The following is a 21,140-nucleotide window of genomic DNA, read 5'->3' on the forward strand; positions in this document are numbered from 1 at the left end:
GAGGTATCAGGCTCCCTGACTTCAGATGATACTACAAAGCTACAGTAATCAAGACAGTATGGTACTGGCACAAAAACAGAAATATAGATCAATGGAACAGGATAGAAAGCCCAGAGATAAACCCCCACACATATGGTCACCTTATCTTTGATAAATGAGCCAAGAATATACAATGGAGAAAAGACAGCCTCTTCAATTAGTGGTGCAGGGAAAACTGGACAGCTACATGTAAAAGAATGAAATTAGAACTCTCCCTAACACCATACACAAAAATAAACTCAAAATGGATTAAAGACTTCTTATAAGGCCAGACAGTATAAAACTCTTAGAGGAAAACATAGGCAGAACATTCTGACATAAATCAGAGCAAGGTCCTTTTTGACCCACCTCCCAGAGAAATGGAAATAAAAACAAAAATAAACAAATGGGACCTAATGAAACTTAAAAGCTTTTGCACAGCAAAGGAAACCATAAACAAGATGAAAAGACAACCCTGAGAATGGGAGAAAATATTTGCAAATGAAGCAACTGACAAAGGAGTAATCTCCAAAATTTACAAGCAGCTCATACAGCTCAATATCAAAAAAACAAATAACCCAATTGAAAAATAGGCAGAAGACCTAAATAGACATGTCTCCAAGGAAGATATACAGATTACCAACAAACACATGAAAGGATGCTCAACATCACTAATCATTAGATAAGTGCAAATCAAAACTACAATGAGGTATCACCTCACACTGGTCAGAATGGCCATCATCAAAAAATCTACAAACAATAAATGATGGAGAGGGTGTGGAGAAAAGGGAACCATGTTGCACTGTTGGTGGGAATGTAAATTGATACAGCCACTAATGTATATATATGGAATCAGAAAAAAATGGTTCTGAAGAACCTAGGGGCAGGACAGGAATAAAGACGCAGACATAGAGAATGGACTTGAGGACACAGGGAGGGGGAAGTGTAAGCTGGGATGAAGTGAGAGAGTGTCATGGACATATAGACACTACCAATGTAAAATAGATACACCATAGTGGTGTGGAAAGCAGCTGCATAGCACAGGGAGATCAGCTCAGTGCTTTTTGACCACCTGGACACATGGGATAAGATGCAAGAGGGAGGGGATATGTGGATATATGTGTACGTATAGCTGATTCACTTTGTTATACAGCAGAAGCTAACACAACACAGTGAAGCAATTTTACTCTAATGAAGATGTAAAAAAAATAAAATAAATAAAATATTAAACCTTAAAAAAGAGCAAGAGAGGGAGACAGAGAAGACAGAAAGGGATAGGGAACAAATTACTGATATCCATAATGAAAAAGAGAATATGACTACAAATTATACAGTTATGAAAGGAGTAATAAATAGAAATTATGCATAACTTTTTGTCAGAATAATTCAATACCTTAGATGAAAACGGTTAAACTCCTCAAAAACACAACTTACCCAAACTGACACAAAAGAAAATACAAAATCTGAATAGCCCTATATCTGTTAAAGAAATTGGGTATATAAATTAAAACTGTCTCACAAACTAGAAGTCCAGATGGCTTGACTGGAAAATTCTGCCAAACATTTAAGGAATAAATGATAACGATTTTACATAAACTCTCTCATAAAATAGAAAATGATTAAACACTTTCTTATTTTATGTGGCCAGCCCACTCGGATACTAAACCCCAACAAAGGTAATTACAAACAAACAAAACCATTAATTAAACATGATGCAAAAATTCTTAGAAAATATGTAGCCAATTAATTTTAAATATATAAAAAGTATGACATTATGATCAAATAGACTTTATCCAAAAAATATGTCCAGAAATATTAGTTTAACATTCAAAAAACTATTTGTGGAATCTAAAAAAACTGAACTCAGAAACAGAGAACATATTGGTGATGGCCAGAGGTGGTGAGAGGAGACGGAGGAAATGGATAAAGGCAGGCTAAAAGTACAGACTCCCAGTTATAAGGTAAATAAGTTGCCAAAGAAAGTAAAACCTCCATTTTTACCTCACACCATATGTAAAAGTGCTTAGAGATGCATCACAGACATAAATATAAAATCAAAAGCCCTAAAACTTCTGAAGAAAACATAAGAGAATACCTTTGCAACCTTGGAATAGACAAAGGGTTTTTAGAACAAAAAAACAATAGTAATTGGAGTTCTCAACATTAAAAATGTTTGCTTACCAAAAGATAGCTTTACATAAATGGATAATGTAAGTCACAAACTGAGAGGAAATATCCATAACACATATATCTGATAATGTACATTTTTCTGTATTTTTCTAGTGAAATATAGCTAATTTGCAATATTGTATTAGTTTCAGGTATACAAAGTGATATTCTTTTCCAGATTCTTTTCCATTATAGGTTATTACAAGATATTGAATATAGTTCCACGTGCTATACAGCAGGTCCTGTTATTTACCTATTTTATATATAGTAGTGTGTATATGTTAATCCCAAACTCCTAATTTATCTCCCCCACCACTGCTAAACCCTTTGGTAACCACGGGTTTGCTTTCTATGTCTGTGAGTCTATTTCTGTTTTGTAAATAAGTTTATTTGTATCATTTTTTAGATTCCATACGTAAGTGTATCCTATGATATTTGTCTTTCTCTGTCTGATTTACTTCACTTAGTATGATAATCTCTAGGCCCATCCAAGTTGCTGCAAATAGCATTATTTCACTCTTTCTCATGGCTGAGTAATAGTCCATTGTATATATAACTTCTTTATCCATTCATCTGTGGATGAACATTTAGATTGCTTCCACGTATTGTAAATAGTGCTGCAGTGAAGATTGCTGTGCATATATCTTTTCGAATTAGAGTTTTCTCCAGATATATGCCCAGGAGTAGGATCATATGGTAACTCTATTTTTAGTTTTTTAAGGAACCTCCATACTGTTCTCCATAGTGGTTGTATCAATTTACATTCCCACCAGCAGTGTAGGTGGGCTGCTTTTTCTCCACACCCTCTCCAGTATTTGTTATTTGTAGACTTTTTAATGATGGCCCTTCTGACTGGTGTGAGGTGATACCTCATTGTAGTTTTAATTTGCATTTCTCTAATAATTAGCGATATTGAGCTTCTTTTCATGTGCCTGTTGGCCGTCTGTATGACAATGCACTTTTATCCAGTTTTAATTTGCATTACTCTAATAATTAGCGATATTGAGCTTCTTTTCATGTGCCTGTTGGCCGTCTGTATGACAATGCACTTTTATCCAGAATATATTTTTCAAAATTTCTACAATTTTATAATAAAAGAAAAACAACCCAATTTTAAAAATAGGCAAAAGAGTTGAACAAATGTTTCAAAAAGAAAGATATATACCACTAAGCACATTAAAATGCTTAACATCATTACTCTAGGGGAATGCTAATTAAAACTATAATGAGAAACATAATATTCAATTTAAATGAAGGTTTTAGAACTGGCAAATCTCACCTATAGAAATAGAAATAGGAAGAGTAGTTGCCTCGTGTGAGGTGGGGATTGATTGGAGCAGCACTGGTGAAATTTAGAGGGATATGAGAATATTCTACATCTTGATAGGACTAAGGGTTATATGGGTGTATGCACTGTCAAAACTTATCAGATGATACGTAAGTACATTTCAATGTGTGTAGATTATACCTTGGTTTTTCTAATTACCAGTGTTTGGGCTGCACCCTTGAAGAATTAAATCAGAATATTCACTGGAAACATCCTGGGCACCAATATTTTAAAGTTTCTCTGGTGATCCTAGTGTGCAACCTTGAAAGCCTCTTGTGTGGTTTCATGCTCTGTCTCTAGCCTCCATTTGTAGCCAAAGAATAGAGGACTGGCTAAGAGTTCAAAATAAGTTCTGGAAGTTAGAATTCCATAAATCGATGGAAGTATGTAGTATCAAATTGAAAAGTATCACTTCATCTGTCCATGGAGATTAATTGGGATATAAGTGGAGAAGAAAAAAACAGGTGGCACCAAAGGCATCAATTGCTCCTCCCTGCTGGCAATGAAAGGGTGCCAGAGAGGCAAAGTATGAGGTGGAGCAAACATACCAAGGCCTCTGAGTTGTTCTCTTTTCCTAGGTGGAGAGAATTATTTCATACAGATGTGCTGATAATGTTGAGCAGAGAACTGTGTGGCTGTGTACATGGAGGTGTGTATGCTGTATGAGAATTGGTAAAGCACAGGTATATTTCCAGGGCTCAGGAAGTGCAGTAATGGAATTTAAGAACAAGTATTTTCTCCTAATGTCTTCATATGTACATAAATATTTGTCAAACCATGTGTCCTGATTTTTGGTTTGGTTCCAGAAATGTGAATGAAGCACATGCAAGAAGATAGAGAATCCCCAGAGTACTTTCATCATGCCTGACATCCAAACTCCCCTCTGCCATGAGTATCTATTGACATAGTACATCCTAGCTTAATTTACATTGGTAAATATAGAGTATATTATATGACATTGTGAGGAAAACTTACTTTGTTTTTTTTTTCTATTCCAGATATTATTTCATGGAGTGTCAGTATCCTTAGTTAGCCTGATTGTCAATAGATTTATTTTGCCAATGGCAGTTACTAAACTCGGTAAGCCCTGCAAATTCATATTCTGAGTGAAGAGAAAAATATTCCAAACATGCTAAAGAGTTGTTAATAATGAAAAAAGAAGCCATATAAATACAAATCAATGGTGTCTAATTGAAGAGGAAATTGGATCTCTATGTAAAATCATATGAATTGTTTAGGCCAATAAGCTTGTTAGGCCAATAAGCAATAATCTTGTACCCCAGTGTTCATTGCAGCACTATTTACAATAGCCAGGACATGGAAACAACCTAAATGTCCAATGATAGATGAATAGATAAAGAAGATGTAGTACATATATACAGTGGAATATTACTCAGCCATAAAAAGGAACGAAATTGGGTCATTTGTAGGGTTGTGGATGGATGTAGAGTCTGTCATACAGAGTGAAGTAAGCCAGAAAGAGAAAAACAAATATCGTATATTATTAACACATATATGTGAAATCTAGAAAAATGGTACAGATGAACCTATTTGTAAAGCAGGAATAGAGATGTGGACATAGAGAACGGACATGTGGACACAGAGGGGGAAGGGGAGGGTACAACGAATTGGGAGATTAGGTTTGACATAAATACACTACCATGTGTAAAATAGATAGCTAGTGGGAACATGCTGTATAGTACAGGGAGCTCAGCTCAGTGCTCTGTGATGACCAAATGGGTGGGATGAGGGGCGGGATGGGAGGGAGGTCCAAGAGGGAGGGGATATAGGTATACATATAGCTGATTCATTTCACTGTACAGCAGAAACTAACATAACATTGTAAACCAATTTTACTCCAATTAAAAAAAAGATTACTTATTTACATTAGTCCAGTTTAAGTAAAATTATACAATAAGTTTATTCAGTTATTTGAAAAACTTTTTATTAAAAGCCTCCTATATGCCATTCACTATGCTAACTGAGTGATGCATTATGAAGACAAAACTCTGAGTTGATGGAGCTTATGTTGGAGAGAGAAGAAACAGGCAGTAAACAAGTCAAATAAAGTAATATCAGAGTCATTTTTGTATAAAAATAAACAAACCACATATAAATAAAATAGAAAACACAACAGGTAGTAGATTCCTGAGGAAATTAGAAAACGAATGAGTTCAAGGATAGAAGGTAAGGTGCTGGGACCTTCGAGAACAATGCTAATAGTGAAGGAAGTCCAGATGGGAGAGGTAGGGAAAGAGTTAGATAATGAAGGACCTTGAATTTTAAGATTTTATTCTAAGGGATAAATGGATTTCTTAGTTGGTTTTAAGCAAGTAAGTGTAATTTTATGAATAAGGTCCTTAAAAAGACAACTCTGGTTCTGTGGATAGCTGATTGGGAGCTATGAAGAGAGTAGAAGCAGAAATACCAGTTTTAGGAGGCAACTACATTATACAATATGACTGTTTCAATCCCCTACTTTTTAACAATTGATAAATTGAAATCTATAGAGTTAAAAGTTCTTGTCTAAACTCACATGCCTTGATAATGGCAGTTAAAGAACTAAAAACAAATTGCTCTAATGCTTTTAATCCATTGTATTCTTAACTGCTTTATCACCCTTTCTTGTTACACGCAGAGTTTTCATTCATATGGCATTTTGTAACCAATCTTAAATTTCATCTTTATGGATAATATTGCACCTTCATCCTCATATTTGCAACAAAATCTTTTCTTCCATTTACTTTTTTTTCTGTTTTTATTTTCTGAGCCTTAACATAGTAAAATGGGAAAAACAGATTAAAGAGGTAAAATTTTGCAGTTTATCAGATGTTCTACTTAGTAGCTAAATAAACCTAAAATTCTTATTGTGGAGCATCTGTTTACTTGCACTGAGAGCAGTGAACATTTGCTCATGGAACATTATTGCTTTCCAAAGAAACTTCTATGGCTCAGAAAAAGGGAATTTGTATCTGGTAGTAAGATTCCTTCAAACATTATTGAGGTCTGGAGATATATATAACATACACGCACACACACACACACACACACACAGTTGATCCTTGATCAACATGGATTTGAACTATGCCAATCCACTTATAAGTGGATGTGAATTTTTTTTAATTTAAAAAATGTTTTAGTATGTACTTCAGTATGACATGAACCTGCTTATTGAATCTGAGGATGCAGAACCATGGATATGAACGGCCAACTGTAAAGTTATATGCGTGGAGGGTTGGCACCCCTGATTCCCATGTTGTTCAAGGGTCAAATGTATACATCTGGAGATAAATAAATATATATCATAAATACTTATATATATGACCTTATGTATAAGTGGGAAATATATGTATATATCTAACATACACTGTGTACATATATGTATATGTATATCTATACCTCTTGCATATATCTCCTACACATCGTATATATGTATATTGTATATATATCATCAAAATGATGATGTCTACTATTTATAAAATGTGTTCTTTGTATCAAAGGTCTTCATGATGTCACATCAACAAAGTATAAATCACTGTATTATACATTTCAACACTTTCAAGAACTAACCATATCTGCAGCCTCTGCACTCAAATTTGACAAAGATCTTGCTAACGCAGATTGGAACATGGTTGAGAAAGCAATTACACTGCAAAATCCATATGCAGTAAGCAAGTAATATCTTTTGTTTATTCCTTCAAAGTGGATATGATTGCCCTTAAATAAGTATAAATGTTATAAATATTAATTCACAATTCTTAGGGAATTTTGTGACCACTATGGGGCAAAGTAGAAGTGACAACCCCTTTGAGTATAGCAAGTATGTATTGTAAATTCAAAAGAAGGACTAGTGTATTGGAGCTGCCTTTAAAAGACAGCATAAAAAAAAGAGAGTGAGCCTTAGAAAATGGCTAGTTTTTTTACTAGACTGAGGATGGACAGCATTGATTCAGTGTTTATTTAGGCTATTATATAGCCAAGTACTTGCTAGGCCCTGGTTTATGATTAATATTACTTTGTAATATAAAATAGAATTCAAAGCCAGTGTCATACGATTAGATGTGGTGAAATGTCACCTCCTGCTTCTGAGATATGCTTTAGAATCTCCATGGTCAGACTTCTAATTCATATATGAGTTCATAATTCATCAGCAGTCATGAATGCCACAAGGAGAAATAATAAAAGTTGTCCTGGTATCTGCTCAATGCTTCTTCTGGGTTGCCATCTCCTATATTACATCCAATTTTCATTGCAATGTTTTTCTGCATCACACAATATGAGGGGCCAACTTCTATGACTGTAGACATCAGATAATTGGTTGCTATGAAATAGGATTTCTAAAGCTCCATTTTAAATCCTCTAACAAGTGCTTGAAGCTCCAGATGGGGGTCCAGAATCAAGCCTGTGTCTGCAGGAATATTGCCAGGATTTCTGGATAAGAAAAGTACCAAGTCAAATCTAAGGATTTTTTATAGTAGCTCCCAATATCTGATTGTGGCCTTTTGTTAATGTGGCTGCATCAAAATCACCTGGAAAGCTTATTAAAAAATACGGATTGATTTCCCAGCCTCTACCCAGGAGATTCTGATGCAGATGGTCTGAGGAGGGTCCCAAATATATATTTTTAATCCATTTACCCAGCTAATTCTAATGCAAAGTCAGGGTTGAGGTCACCACTCTGGTATTTGATCTGTTTCAGAAGGCAGATAATTAAACAACTACATTCTCCTCTTTATGATGCTGACATGAGGGACATTCTAGTGTTATAGATAGAACATTGGCTTTAGACTCAGAAAATCTGGGTTCATATCCTAGTTTTATCACTTAATAAATGCTTTGTGATCTTTATATAAACCTTTTATTTTATCTAAGCTTCAACTTTTTTCATCTATAAAATGGAGTTATCCATATACCCATCTCCTAACAGCCATGCTCACTTTTTATTCTACCTTAAGTGATTAGTTTAAAGCAGTGGTTGTCACACTTTAGCTGTAGCAGAATCATGGAATGGGCTTGTAAAAACACAGATTGCTGTCCCATCTCCCCACAGTCTCTGATTCAGCATTTCTATGGTGGGGTTTGAGAATGTGCATTTCTAACAATACCCAGGTGATGCTGCTGGTGCTGGGGAACCACACTTTCAGAACCAGTGGTTTAAAGTGTGATCAGAAATGTAGTAGCTTTTATAAAATTTTACCAATGCCATGCAAAGGTAAAAATATGATGTAACTCCTTCCCCCCAAAACTGGCAATTATTTTACCCTCTAGATGACTGTGCAAATGATGAGAAAACTCATCTGAGCATTTTTCTGTATCTAGCAAAATTTCTATACTTTTTTAAACCAAAATTGTATGTGAATTGCTTGAGGTTTATGCTAAACAATATGTTAATGTTCATGCATTATTTTTTGGTTTTGATTTGTGTTTTATTTAGTTGGGCCAAGAAGAAACAACAGAACATCAGAAAGTGAAATGTCTACACTGTAACAAAGAAATAGATGAGACCCTTAACACTGAAGCAATGGAGCTGGCCAAGAGGCGTCTCCTGTCAGCACAAATAGTTAGTATTTTATTATACGCTTTTTAAATTATTGTCCTATCATTTATATCATTTGCAAATATTTTTTCCCCATTCAGTAGGTTGTCTTTTCGTTTTGTCAATGGTCTCCTTTGCTAAGTTTAATTGGGTTCCATTTTTTCATTTTTGCTTTCGTTTCCTTTGCCTTAGGAGACAGATCCCAAAAAATATTGCTACGATTTATGTCAAAGTGTGTTCTGCTTATGTTTTCTTCTAGGAGTTTTGTGGTTTCCAGTCTTACATTTAGGTCTTTAATTTTGAATTTATTTTGGTATATGATGTGAGAAAATGTTGTAATCTCATTCTCCTACATGTAGCTGTCCAACTTTCCCAGCACCTCTTATTAAAGAGACTGTCTTTCTCCATTGTAAATTCTTGCCTCCTTTGTCATAGATTAATTGACCATAGGTGCATGGATTTATTTCTGGGCTCTCTATCCTGTTCCATTGATCTACATATCTGTTTTTGTTCCAGTACTATACTAAAAAAATTAAAATTAAATTATTGGCTAAAATTATACTGAAAAGTTTCTCCCTTGCTTAAGACATCTTGGTTATGTTCACCTGCACAGCTTAATAGATTGTTTACAAAGGCAAAGAGAAGTTTGGCATTGTCTTAGGAATCCGCTTGACTGCAAAAAGAAAAAAGAAAAGGACAAAAAGAGAAAGAAATCCACTCAAATTAGCTTAAGTAGAAGGTGTTTTATTTTGAGGAACTTGGAATTTCACAGATCCCAATGGCAGGAATTACAGCTGAGCTCTACCACCAGATGCGTTATGCAGTCAGTTCCATGACACTGCCTATCTCTGGACCAAACCAGTTTTTCCCAAAAGAATACCACCAAGTCCACTAGTAACTGCAGGTATAGGTTAGTATGTTTTCATAGCAAATCTTGGGTAAAAATTAAAGAAATTCTGTAGCACAGCAGCATATAGGACTCTGTGAGGAAATGCTAATAGCCTAGTTACCATTTTCTATCCAGGTCAGAATCTTGACCAGTTGCCATGACTCATCCTCTCAAAATGTTCATGTTGGGCCTTCCTCACTGCCTGTGGAACTGTCATGCATTTCTCAGCTGTTCCATGCATATAGGATTCTGCTTGCTCAGTCTAACTTGGGAAATGGAAGATCTTTAGGGTATGATTATTCCCTCCTCAGCAGTAGTCCTGGCAGACAAGCTGAGTCTCAAAGACAGCTTTCCAAGGACCTAAATAACTTCTTTAAGCAATTGAGGCAGTGCCATGAAGGGTGAACTTATGCCCATATCATGCTTTGTTCTACCAGCAGATTTTATGAGATCATGTCTTTGAGTCACTTCCAGATTTTTAATTTATTTCAGGAAAATATAGTATTCAAGAACCCTTAAAATCAATGCAGGAGACACCATTTTGAGTCTTGCTTTTATTATTAATATGATATGTGACTCAGAACATATTCTTTTAAGTTGTTATTCTCCCCATCTGTAAAAGGGGAAATTATGCTACCTGAATGACCTCTTAGATTCCTTCCACACATGATAGCCTGTGTTTTCTGCAATATATACTTCCTGTACCTTTTTGATTTATTGCCTTAAATGATTTTTTTCTACTATTATATCTTCGTTGATTTTGTGCTGTGTGTTAGGTCTTAATCCAGAAATCCTATTTTTCAAAGTATATTGGATCTCTCTGTTCTATTCTCCAGATCTTAATCTCACCTCGTATATTTTTAGTCTTTCTTTGTTCTAGACATATTTTCATGTGTATCTTAGCTTGTTGATTTGATTTCTGCAATCTCAATGCTAATGTTCACTGTTCCCAACAGTATTAATTGGTTATTGCAGTTTTCAAAGCTCTGAGAGTTTTTATTTAAATCTCAGCCAGCTCTCGTTAACGGGAGCAATATCTCCTCCGCTACTGTATGTCAGAAGAGGGGGACTTCCCTGGTGGTCCAGTGGTTAAAACTCCACACTCCCGATGCAGGGGTCCCAGGTTTGATCCCCGGTCAGGGAACTAGATCCTGCATGCATGCCGCAACTAACGATCCCACATGCCACAAGGAAGAACCCACACGCGGCAACGATGATTCTGCGTGTGGCAACTAAGACCCAGAGAAGACAAATAAATTAATTAACTAATTCAAAAAAGAAAGAAGAGGAAGCACAGCATGGTAAGACAGTGACACAGGAGAGCAGCACAACATAATGGGGGAAAAGAGAGGCAGGCTTTAAATTCAGAAAGAACTGAGTTTCCAATGTGATCTTGAGAAAACTGCTCAACTCCCTGAGGAGCCTCATCTTTCTCATCTATGCAGATTCGTATACCTTCCTCATAAAGCTGTTGCAAGAATTAAATAATTTTCTGTAAAATATAAATTATTATGTTAATTCAATAGTATATTAGAGAGCTCAGAGATGGCAGTTATTGTTCGGAATCAACCATTCTCTAAATTCTTCTTACATTTTGGTGTGAAGGATCATTTAAGATTTAACATTTTTCTAGTATCTAACTGCTTTGTCATTTATGTCGCTAAGCTTTCATGAGCTCCATAAGACTTTCAGCTTTCTTACTTTCCCCACAAACTAGTGTTTATCTTTGAGGATACTGAAAATATTTTAATTTTACATTATTTTGCAAGTATTTTAATGAAGTTTAAGGAGAAAATGATACTCTATTGAATTCCTTTCATTACTGACAAATAACCTTTTGACCTTCCATCCTTAAATTTAGTTCTGTCCCTTTCTAGGATCCCCCAAGAGCAAAACCATGTTTCAATGTCCTTAAATAATTGTGCAGACAGAATGTCTTCTATGGAACCAGGAATCTTTAGTCATATCACACACCCCAATTTAGGAAGTTGATTCTCAACAATGTTCAGCACACAGAAGCCAAGTGGGCTCTCAGTATATGGACTGAATGAATGAATGTCTGTGGTCTGCACCACAGGAGCAGTTCATTTTATGCTGGGAATGGATTGGAGACAAGAGAGTTCTGTTGTCAAAATATTTGGGGAAGTGGAATTAAATAAAGATATAAATCAGAATCCCTTACTGTAGAATTTCTCAGAGTCTTTAATATTCTAATATACATTATAAACTTTTAAGATGAGGATAGTTTGCAACAGTTCCCACACTTATTTGGCCACAGAACTCCACTTATTTTTGAAAACCTAATTAACATCTAGAGGAACCTAGTTTCCTGCATAACCATTTTCATTCCACCCAAAACTCAGACCTACCTTCTGCACTGACCTCATGGTCTGGACTCCATAGAAAAAAAATTTTTTTAATATAAAGATACTAGATTATTTGGGGATTTGGACTTCTTTCTCACAGATTATTTTTCCATAAAGAAAATAATATATTGTCCCTGTTATCCATATTATAGAATTATTTGATTCAACATTTCTTTTAGGCAAGCTACCAGAGACAATACAGGAATGAGACTCTATCCCAGAGTGCAGTCCAGGTGCTGGTAGGTGCAGCAGGAAGCTTTGGTGAGAAAGGAGAGTAAGTATATTTTCAGGAGAAAGCTTCCATCCTAAGCCACTGCATTTAGGAAATTGTGCAAATGAGTTTCTTGCTTTTGTCCGGTAACTTGAGATCATCCAGTATTATGCGTGCAAGCCACTGCCTGCTCTCCACCCCACAACCAGGCCAAATCACCTGCTTCCAGTTTCCCAAACTTGCTCCACTCATTCACACCTCTGTGCATTTGAACCAGCTGCTTCTTCTGACTGAGATGCTCTTCCCTTTCTCCTTTTACCCTCCCCTGCAAAGCTAAGCTGTGGTAAACCACTCCTCCTTCTAGGCTACTCAGATACCTCACTGAGGTCAAAGACTTCCTTAGTCCTTCCAGGCACATCTTCCCAATGCACAACATCTCCTGATATCCTCATAATGATTTCTTTAGATGCAAGCCTCCAGAGTCAGCAATGAGTTCCTCAAAGTCAGCATGTTAGGGAGTACCCTCAGATCATCCCCTGTGGAGTGGAAGGATGAAGGATGTATGACTGGGTAGACGGACGAGTTAAACTGCAGTGCAGTTGCGACAGCGACCACCCAAAACCCAGACATACCTTCTTGTTCTAGATCTCACTTCTGGTACCACGGACACCAAAATTTCCTGCTCAAGTGGTCCTAAGCTTATTTCTAGGATTGCTTGGGCCTTTTCCCTTATGTCATGATCTTACAAGCAAACTGAGCCCTTAGTGTGCACCCCTCAAAACCTAAGACATGTGCCAACCTGGTGTCCACTCACATGCACTGGCTTGAGGTTCAGTGAGAGATAAAGCTGTGTGTGGGAAGAGAAGCAGCCAGACACTGGAGCATGCTCTCACTGCAGTGAGTACAGATTTTCAAAGAGTCTAAGAGTTTTAATTTCAAGCCTAGCCATGCAAATCATTATGACATTATCTTTGCATATATGGTGCAAGTCCTCCACCTGCTCTCTTGCTCTAGGGCCCTCAAATGCTTAGGGGACCTGAACGATGTTAGTGAAGTAGAGGGAGAAGGCTGGGCAGATGTGATCAATTTAAAACAATATGATTCATACTTTAAAGACAGAGGCACTATGTACAGCAGAAGTTTTTAAATGAATGAACAAATGACATGCTGAAAAGTAGTATCACTGCATTGTCCAGGAGAGGTTAACATATGTAGAATACATATAAAACAGTACCTATATAGAGCAATTCAGCCCACCACGTTGATTTTTCCTCTTAAAACCCACAAAGGCAGAAGCAACATATGTCTCTGAGGACCCAGAGTAAATGGGGTTAAGGTTTGAAAGGACTCGTAATGGGCAACAAAGGCAAATTTTGAAACATTTATTACATTTTCATTCATACATGCAAGAGATAAATATTGAGTACTAATGTGTGCAAAACTATATGCCAGCACTAGGGAATATCAAGATCAGTGAAATGGTGTTCAGATCAGAGAACTTTCTCTTAATTACACTTGTGCTCAGTGCTTGCTGCTTTGCTGTGTTGCTTTGGAGTTGATTTCACCATCTGCTGATCATTCCTATACATAGCCCCACCTGTTGGGGTACCCTGCGGCACGAAAACAAGTCTAAAGATAAAAACAGTAGGGGGTTAAATAGAGGTACAAGGACCTGTGCTAAGTGCCTGCATAATTGCCTAAGAAGCAATACTTTGAACAGAGCTTGTATTTATTGTCTTGTGTCAGACACAGTTTTAAACATATTACATGTATTACCCATTCAATGTCATAAAAATCCTATAAGTGCTATTATTATCTTTATTTTGCAGGTGGGGAAAGTGGGGCACAGAGAGTTTAAATAATTTACCCAGGGTTATGTAACTAATGAATTACAGAGCACGGATTCAAAGCTATCCTACCTCACTATCCAGTTAGAGAGATCATACTCTTTTCCTAAATCAGGTCTAAACAGTGAACATGTTGGTATAAAATAGGAACTCAAGAGCCTGAAAAACACAATAATTTGGCCTGTAAAATATCACACACATTGATATCACAGAATTTTAGGATTCATAGGAACTTGTGAAATGATCAAGTCTTAGCTTAGACATTAATTCCTTCAGGAAGGTTTCCTGATTCCCCAAGACTATATTCAACACCCCCCTTTGTGGGTCCAGAGTGTCCTCTTATTGTCTCTGCAGAACACTTACTACACTTAATGGCAACTGTTGTTTGCATGTTTTACTCCACTAGTTTTCTGGAATCTTGAGGGCAGAGACCAGTATTTATGGTTTACCCCATGCATTTATCAAGCATAAAAGGTGCTCAATCAAATATTTTAAGAATCAGAAATGAATCAAGTCATATATACATTCATGATTTTCCATGTAATTACCACATTATTATGTTGAATCACAGAGAACAGAATAACTTCCTTCTTTTTAATTATATCAGTATCCCTGTAACTGAGAAATTGCCCAAATTTTAGGGTGAGAACATCATAATCCATAGGAAGAACAAGGTCCACTTTTGAACTTAAGTCACCAATGCCCTTCCATTAAGCTGCATTTTAAGGTAGGGCCTCAGATCCAGGGATGGAGCCCCATCCTCCTTCTGATGAAGACAATGTAAGTATCTGGTCAGCAGCAGGTAAGTTTCTCATAAAACCAAGGGAATTTGCTGAGCAAGACCAAATCATAGCACATAGATCTGAACTGCCTCAACAAAAAACCCAGAAGAAAACTACAGGCAACTTGGGGCAAATGTTTTTTGGGGGTTTATGAGCACCAACTTCTCCAAGTAACCATTTTTACTCTTTCACTTCACCACTTGTATTTTCCCCATAAACTCCCTGATTACTAGCCCAGAAGGTGCAAGAAAAGAGATGGGCGAATGTGTGAGTTGGGCTGGATGCCTCATATATGCTTCTCATTTAAGTTTCCCAGGCTGACATAAGTATTTTTACTTCCATTGTGAGAGCAAACAGGTTAATGAGGTAATTTGTTCACTGCCACCCAGATAATGGAGGATCAAACACAAAAACCCACATATATTTGAATCCCAAATATTTGAATCATGGTATGCTTTCTCTCCCTGAAACTTGACTTCTCTATTTTGAACCACTTATCTCCATTTTTTTTTTTACTCTCTGTTTAATGATGAGACCCACAATCTAACTTCATAATTATATACCCACCTTTATCTACATCTTCATGACTTGGACCTATGCCCATGAAAGTGTCTCATTTCCTATGATCACTGGACAAAATAGTTTTCCTGCCTCCTGACAATACTGCATTAAACTTACCTCAAAAATTTTAAAGCATGTTAAAAGGTTCTTCTTTTTTTTTTTTTTTTTTAGATATATGAGTGCTGAGACAATAAAGAATTATTCTGAAAGCAAAAAAATTCTTGTCTTTACTAGAAAAGTATTGCTCAATTGGGTGTATAATACAAAAAGGGAAAAAGGGATCCCATCAAGGTAAGTGCTTTTAAACCTTACTAGAAATGCCATTATAATCATTTGAAATTTCCTTTTATTTATTTTTAAAAATTTATATCCTGAATACTTTGTAAAATATTTTGAGGTGGTTTACAACTAAATTATTATATACATACAAAAAGTTACTTAAAGAAAAAAAGGTACAGTGTAATAACTTTTATTATAGAGGTAAATTTCATACAAGATTAAACGTTAACCATTTTTAAGTGTACCATTCAGGGTTATTTAGTATATTCACGTTGGGCAACCATCTCCTCTGTCAAATTCCACAGCATTTTCAATCCCCCAAATGTAAATCCAGTACCCATTAAGCAGTCACTCCCCATTCTCTCTTTCCCCCAGCTCCTGGATAGCACTAGTCTGCTTTCTGTCTCTATGAATTTACCTATTCCAAATGTATTATATGGATAGAATCATATAACATATAGCCTTCTGTTTCTGGATTCTTTTTTTTTAACATCTTTATTGGAGTATAATTGCTTTACAATGGTGTGTTAGTTTCTGCTTTATAAAGAAGTGAATCAGCTATACATATACATATATCCCCATATCTCTTCCCTCTTGCATCTCCCTCCCTCCCACCCTCCCTATCCCACCCTGGAAGCAACCTACGTGTCCATCGACAGATGAATGGATAAAGAAGATGTGGCACATATATACAATGGAATATTACTCAGCCATAAAAGGAAACGAAATTGAGTTATTTGTAGTGAGGTGGATGGACCTAGAGTCTGTCATACAGGGTGAAGTAAGTTGGTTTCTGGATTCTTTCACTCAACATAATGTTTCTTCCACATTGTAGCATGTATCTGTAGCATAAGGTTCATCTACTTTGTAGCATGTATGAATACTTTATCTTTTATTTCTTCTTATGGCTGAATAATAGTCCATTGTACAGACGTGCTGTATTTTCTTTATCCATTTATCGGTTAATGGGTATTTGAGTTGTTCTCACCTTTTGGCTATTGTAAACAGTGCTGCTATGAACATTTATGTACATGTATTTGTTTGAATTCCTGCTTTCCATCTTTTGGATATGCACCTAGGAGTAAAACTGCTGGATCATATGAAAATAAAATTTATTTAATTTAATTAATTTATTTAATTTCTTGAGGAAACACCAAATTGTTTTCCACATCTGCTAGATAATTATGAAATCAGGAAATGTGAGTCCATCCACTTTACTTTTCTTTTTCAAGATTGGTATAGCTATTCAGGGTTCCTTGCAATTCCATATGAATTTTAGGATTAGCTTATCTATTTATGCACATTAAAAAATGTCATTGAGATTTTCATAGGGATTACATTTAGTTTGTAAATTGCTTTGAGTAGTGTTACCATCTTAAAATATTAAACTTTCTGATTCATGAACATGGGATGTCTTTTCATTTATTTAGATCCTTAATTCCTGTTAGGAATGTCTTATAGTTTTCAGTGTACATGTCTTTGGTAAAATTTAATCCTAAGTATTTTTATGCTATTTCAAATAAAATTGTGTTCCTGATTTCATTTTTGTAGTGTTTATTTATAGTATATAGAAATACAAGTTATTTCTGTATATTGATCTTGTATCTTGAAGCTTTGTTGAATTCATTTATTAGCTCTAGTTGTTTTTTGTGAATTCTCTAGGATTTTCTGTATTTAAGAGCATATCACCTAGGGATAGAGATAATTTTACTTTTTCCTTTCCAACTGGGATGTCTTTTATTCCTTTTCTTAGATTCAGGAGAGGTCTCCCTCTTCTCAATAGGAGTATCAGTAAATACCATATGGATATTTTTGTACTATGGTTCTTTTAAAGCCTTCAATAGTGACTTAAGCTACAACTTTCTGAGTACTTATTTCTGTTGATGTAACAAAGAAATGGAGATTTGAAAAACTAGGATTTGTAGTCAATCTACCTTTTAGGCTGTCTCTTATGTATCATTCATCTCAGAGTAGGTAATACAGATTCTGGAGTCAGATGGCTTAGTTTAGAATCCTAGTCTTTATCATTTATTAGCTGGATAAGTTTTACAGGTCTCAGTTTTCTCATTTGAAAAACGGATAAAGTAATATCTATGTCATATTCTGGAGACTGATATATGTAAAGCATTTGGCAAGATAACTGGCACATAGTAGGTACTAGTATATGCTAGTTGGGTTCACCTCTGCCTACATTATGGGATTGTTGTAAAGATTACATAAATAGTGTGTGTAGAAGCACTTAGTCCAGAGACTAGCACTAAGTAAGCAGTTAAATGTTAGCATTTATTACTAAGTGCTAAATAAAAATTGAGTTCTCTAACCAGTGGACGAAGTCACTATCAAAGATGAACAAACACACAAGGAAACAAATAATCGTGAGAGTGAATCAGCAGAAATAACAGCAGCAGATTTATATCCCTAAGACTTCAGTTATTAAAATTATCCAATATGGACTATAAGTATTAATGAAATGTTGAAATTAGTAAGTTATGGAATCACAAAAATGAACAAGGCCAATCACCAAAAGAAGATTTATATAATGAAAAGAAAAAATATATAATTTATATATAAATTATATAACATGGATAATATATATAATAGTTTCTACCACCTTTTCATTGCTTTCAAGATAATTACTCAGGTCAGGTCTCAACACAGCTGGAGGGGGAAATATAGTGGCTGCTTCAGGAGACTACAACTTGTCAGCTGATGGAATTACAGGACCTGACATCAGCAAATACTAGTAGAACATATAAGGGGATGGACCTTGAGGATATGGGACAAGAGGGCTGCAACATAAGGCCAGATTAGGGAGAAATTTATTGGCACAGAGGTCTTATCCATGATAATTCAGGATTCAACATTCTATCTAGGACACTTGGAGCTGGTGCTATTATATTGCTGAGATGGTTCTTTGAAGCTTGACCAGGCCAATAACCTACAATAAATGAAATGCAGATGATAAAATTGGAATATTTAACTAGATTTATTATATTAGAATGAAGAACCAACCTCATGATCTTGTTCCCTGCGAAAGAACGGAGGATATTTCCCTTCACCAAGGCAACAGTGAGAAACTCAATGATAGATGTCCTCTGCAGGACATGGTTAACCATCATTAAGTCTGCTGTGGAACTGGCCTCTCTAGTATCAAAAGGAAATGGGAATGGCAGAAGACAGATGGCAACACTTAAATCTCAGAGGCAAGGTGGGCATACTTTATTTTGGGGACAGCAAACCTTGAGTAGCAGTCAGAGTGTTTGACCTGAGGATGGGTAACAAATATTGTATATTAAAAGACAATATAGACAAACAGTTAACTATGGTATTACTTGACTTTTCTAAAGATAGAAAGGGAGAGCTGTTGAGCAAAGGGATGAAGTCAATGACTGCAAGATAGCTAAGTCAATTCTCAGAACCAGAGTCCTTGAGAAAGAACTGCAACAACACCACAAATATGTAGGATAAATATTTCCTCAATCTTCTCTCAGATGGACATTTAATCATTTTACCAGAGTTCCTGTGCATTGGGAAAAGAAAATACTCAGGCTATTTTAGGACTTTGGGTTATGGCATTTTAAATGATACTGATACCAAAGGCTTGAAATACTATTGTGTTCCTCAAGTTAAACTGGGAGCTTTTAGGCCAGATAATTTATGGAGTTTCTGACCCAGTCTGTCTCATAGAAGTCCACCAGGTCCACTGTGTGTTTATTTCCCTAAGTCCCTAAGTGTATAATTGGGATGAATATACTTAGTGTCTAGCTGAACACAAACATTGTCTGTTGACCTATATCATAAGAATCATGGCAGAAATGGCCAAGTGACCAAGTGGAACCCTTGGCCAAAATAGTAATAAGAAGCAATATAGCATTCCAGGAGGAGTTTTAAAACTAACACCAACATTAAAGATTTAAAGGAATTGTAAGTAATTCCCATCATATCCCCTTTAATTTATCTATCTGACATAAACAAGTCAGATTATAGTCAATTATCAATTTAAGCAAAAGGTAACCTCAAGTGTAATGCTGTGCCAGATGTGATTTTATTGCTGGAAGAAATTTTAAAAAGCAGTCTGTTCTCTCATCCAAGATGGTGGCATTGAGGCTCCTGAACTCAATTCCTTCCATGGACACACCAAATCTACAGTTAAACATGGATGAGTTCTCCTTGAAAGAAATCCAGAAACTATCTGAGCAACTCCTACACATAAGGCTAATGAGAAAATACCTACTTTGAAACAGGTAGGAAAGGCTGAGACACACTTTCACCATAAAACTCACCCCCTGGCACAGACATACAATCGGAAGGGAACACACAACTCCCAGTCTCTCCCGAGAAGCAAAGGGTTTGAGCCCAATATCTAGCACCCCAACTTTTAAGACTTCACCCTAGGGGATGGGCCCCAAAAATACCTAGTTCTGAAATCTAATGAGGCTTATAACCACAAAATACACGAGACTAGAGCAGACAAAGAAACAGTTCTTAATGGGTTCATGAGGATGTTGTCTCCCTGGAAGGAGCTTGTGCAAAATTTGGCACCCTAGCTTTTGTGGCTGCCACACAAAGGACACACCTCTTGATTGCCTGGCTCTAGTGGCCAAGGGGGCTTGTATTTTAGGACCCACAGGACTGTAGCAAACAAAGAAACCCTTCTTAATGGGCTACAGCCCCAGAGCTCAGTGCAGATGGAGCAGATGGAAATACCCATCTCCCAATCTTTCCCTGAAAGAAGTCTATTTGCATACCTCAAAAGCTGCTACCTGAGGAGTCCAGTTTCCAAACAACTTGCATCTAGGTGATGAATGATACTCTCCACAATGGGACACAAACAGATCTTGGCACATCGTCAACTACCGGGAGCCACTAAGAGCAAATAAGGCAGCTTGGACAATCACAAAGGTTTGAGAGACAACCAAGAACTCAGGCTAGGCTGAATGATAAGGTTTATCTACACAAGACCAGTCCATCAAGACCGAAAGAGGTGGCTGTTTTATCTAATGTGCAGAAACCAACAGAGAGCATGAAGGAAAATGAAGAAACAGAGGAATATGTTCCAAACAAAAGAACAGAATAAAACTCCAGAAACACCTTAATGAAATTTAGATAAGTGATTTATCTCTTAAAGAGATCTGTTAGAGTGATTTATCTGTTA

General features: G+C 36.2%; 1 protein-coding gene across 1 annotated transcript in view; it reads left to right on the forward strand.

Annotated features, from left to right (window-relative positions):
* Nucleotides 1-21,140, forward strand: part of SLC9C1 (solute carrier family 9 member C1) — a 116,448-nt gene that overhangs the window by 56,155 nt on the left and 39,153 nt on the right. Inside the window, exons 12-16 of the mRNA XM_007104009.2 lie at nucleotides 4,513-4,594; nucleotides 7,015-7,181; nucleotides 8,949-9,074; nucleotides 12,485-12,579; nucleotides 15,878-15,997. Coding sequence (XP_007104071.2) covers nucleotides 4,513-4,594; nucleotides 7,015-7,181; nucleotides 8,949-9,074; nucleotides 12,485-12,579; nucleotides 15,878-15,997 — 590 coding nt within the window. The remainder of the gene's footprint in view (nucleotides 1-4,512; nucleotides 4,595-7,014; nucleotides 7,182-8,948; nucleotides 9,075-12,484; nucleotides 12,580-15,877; nucleotides 15,998-21,140) is intronic.

This window comes from Physeter macrocephalus, chromosome 1, assembly GCF_002837175.3.
Source record: "Physeter macrocephalus isolate SW-GA chromosome 1, ASM283717v5, whole genome shotgun sequence".
Lineage (NCBI taxonomy): Eukaryota > Metazoa > Chordata > Mammalia > Artiodactyla > Physeteridae > Physeter > Physeter macrocephalus.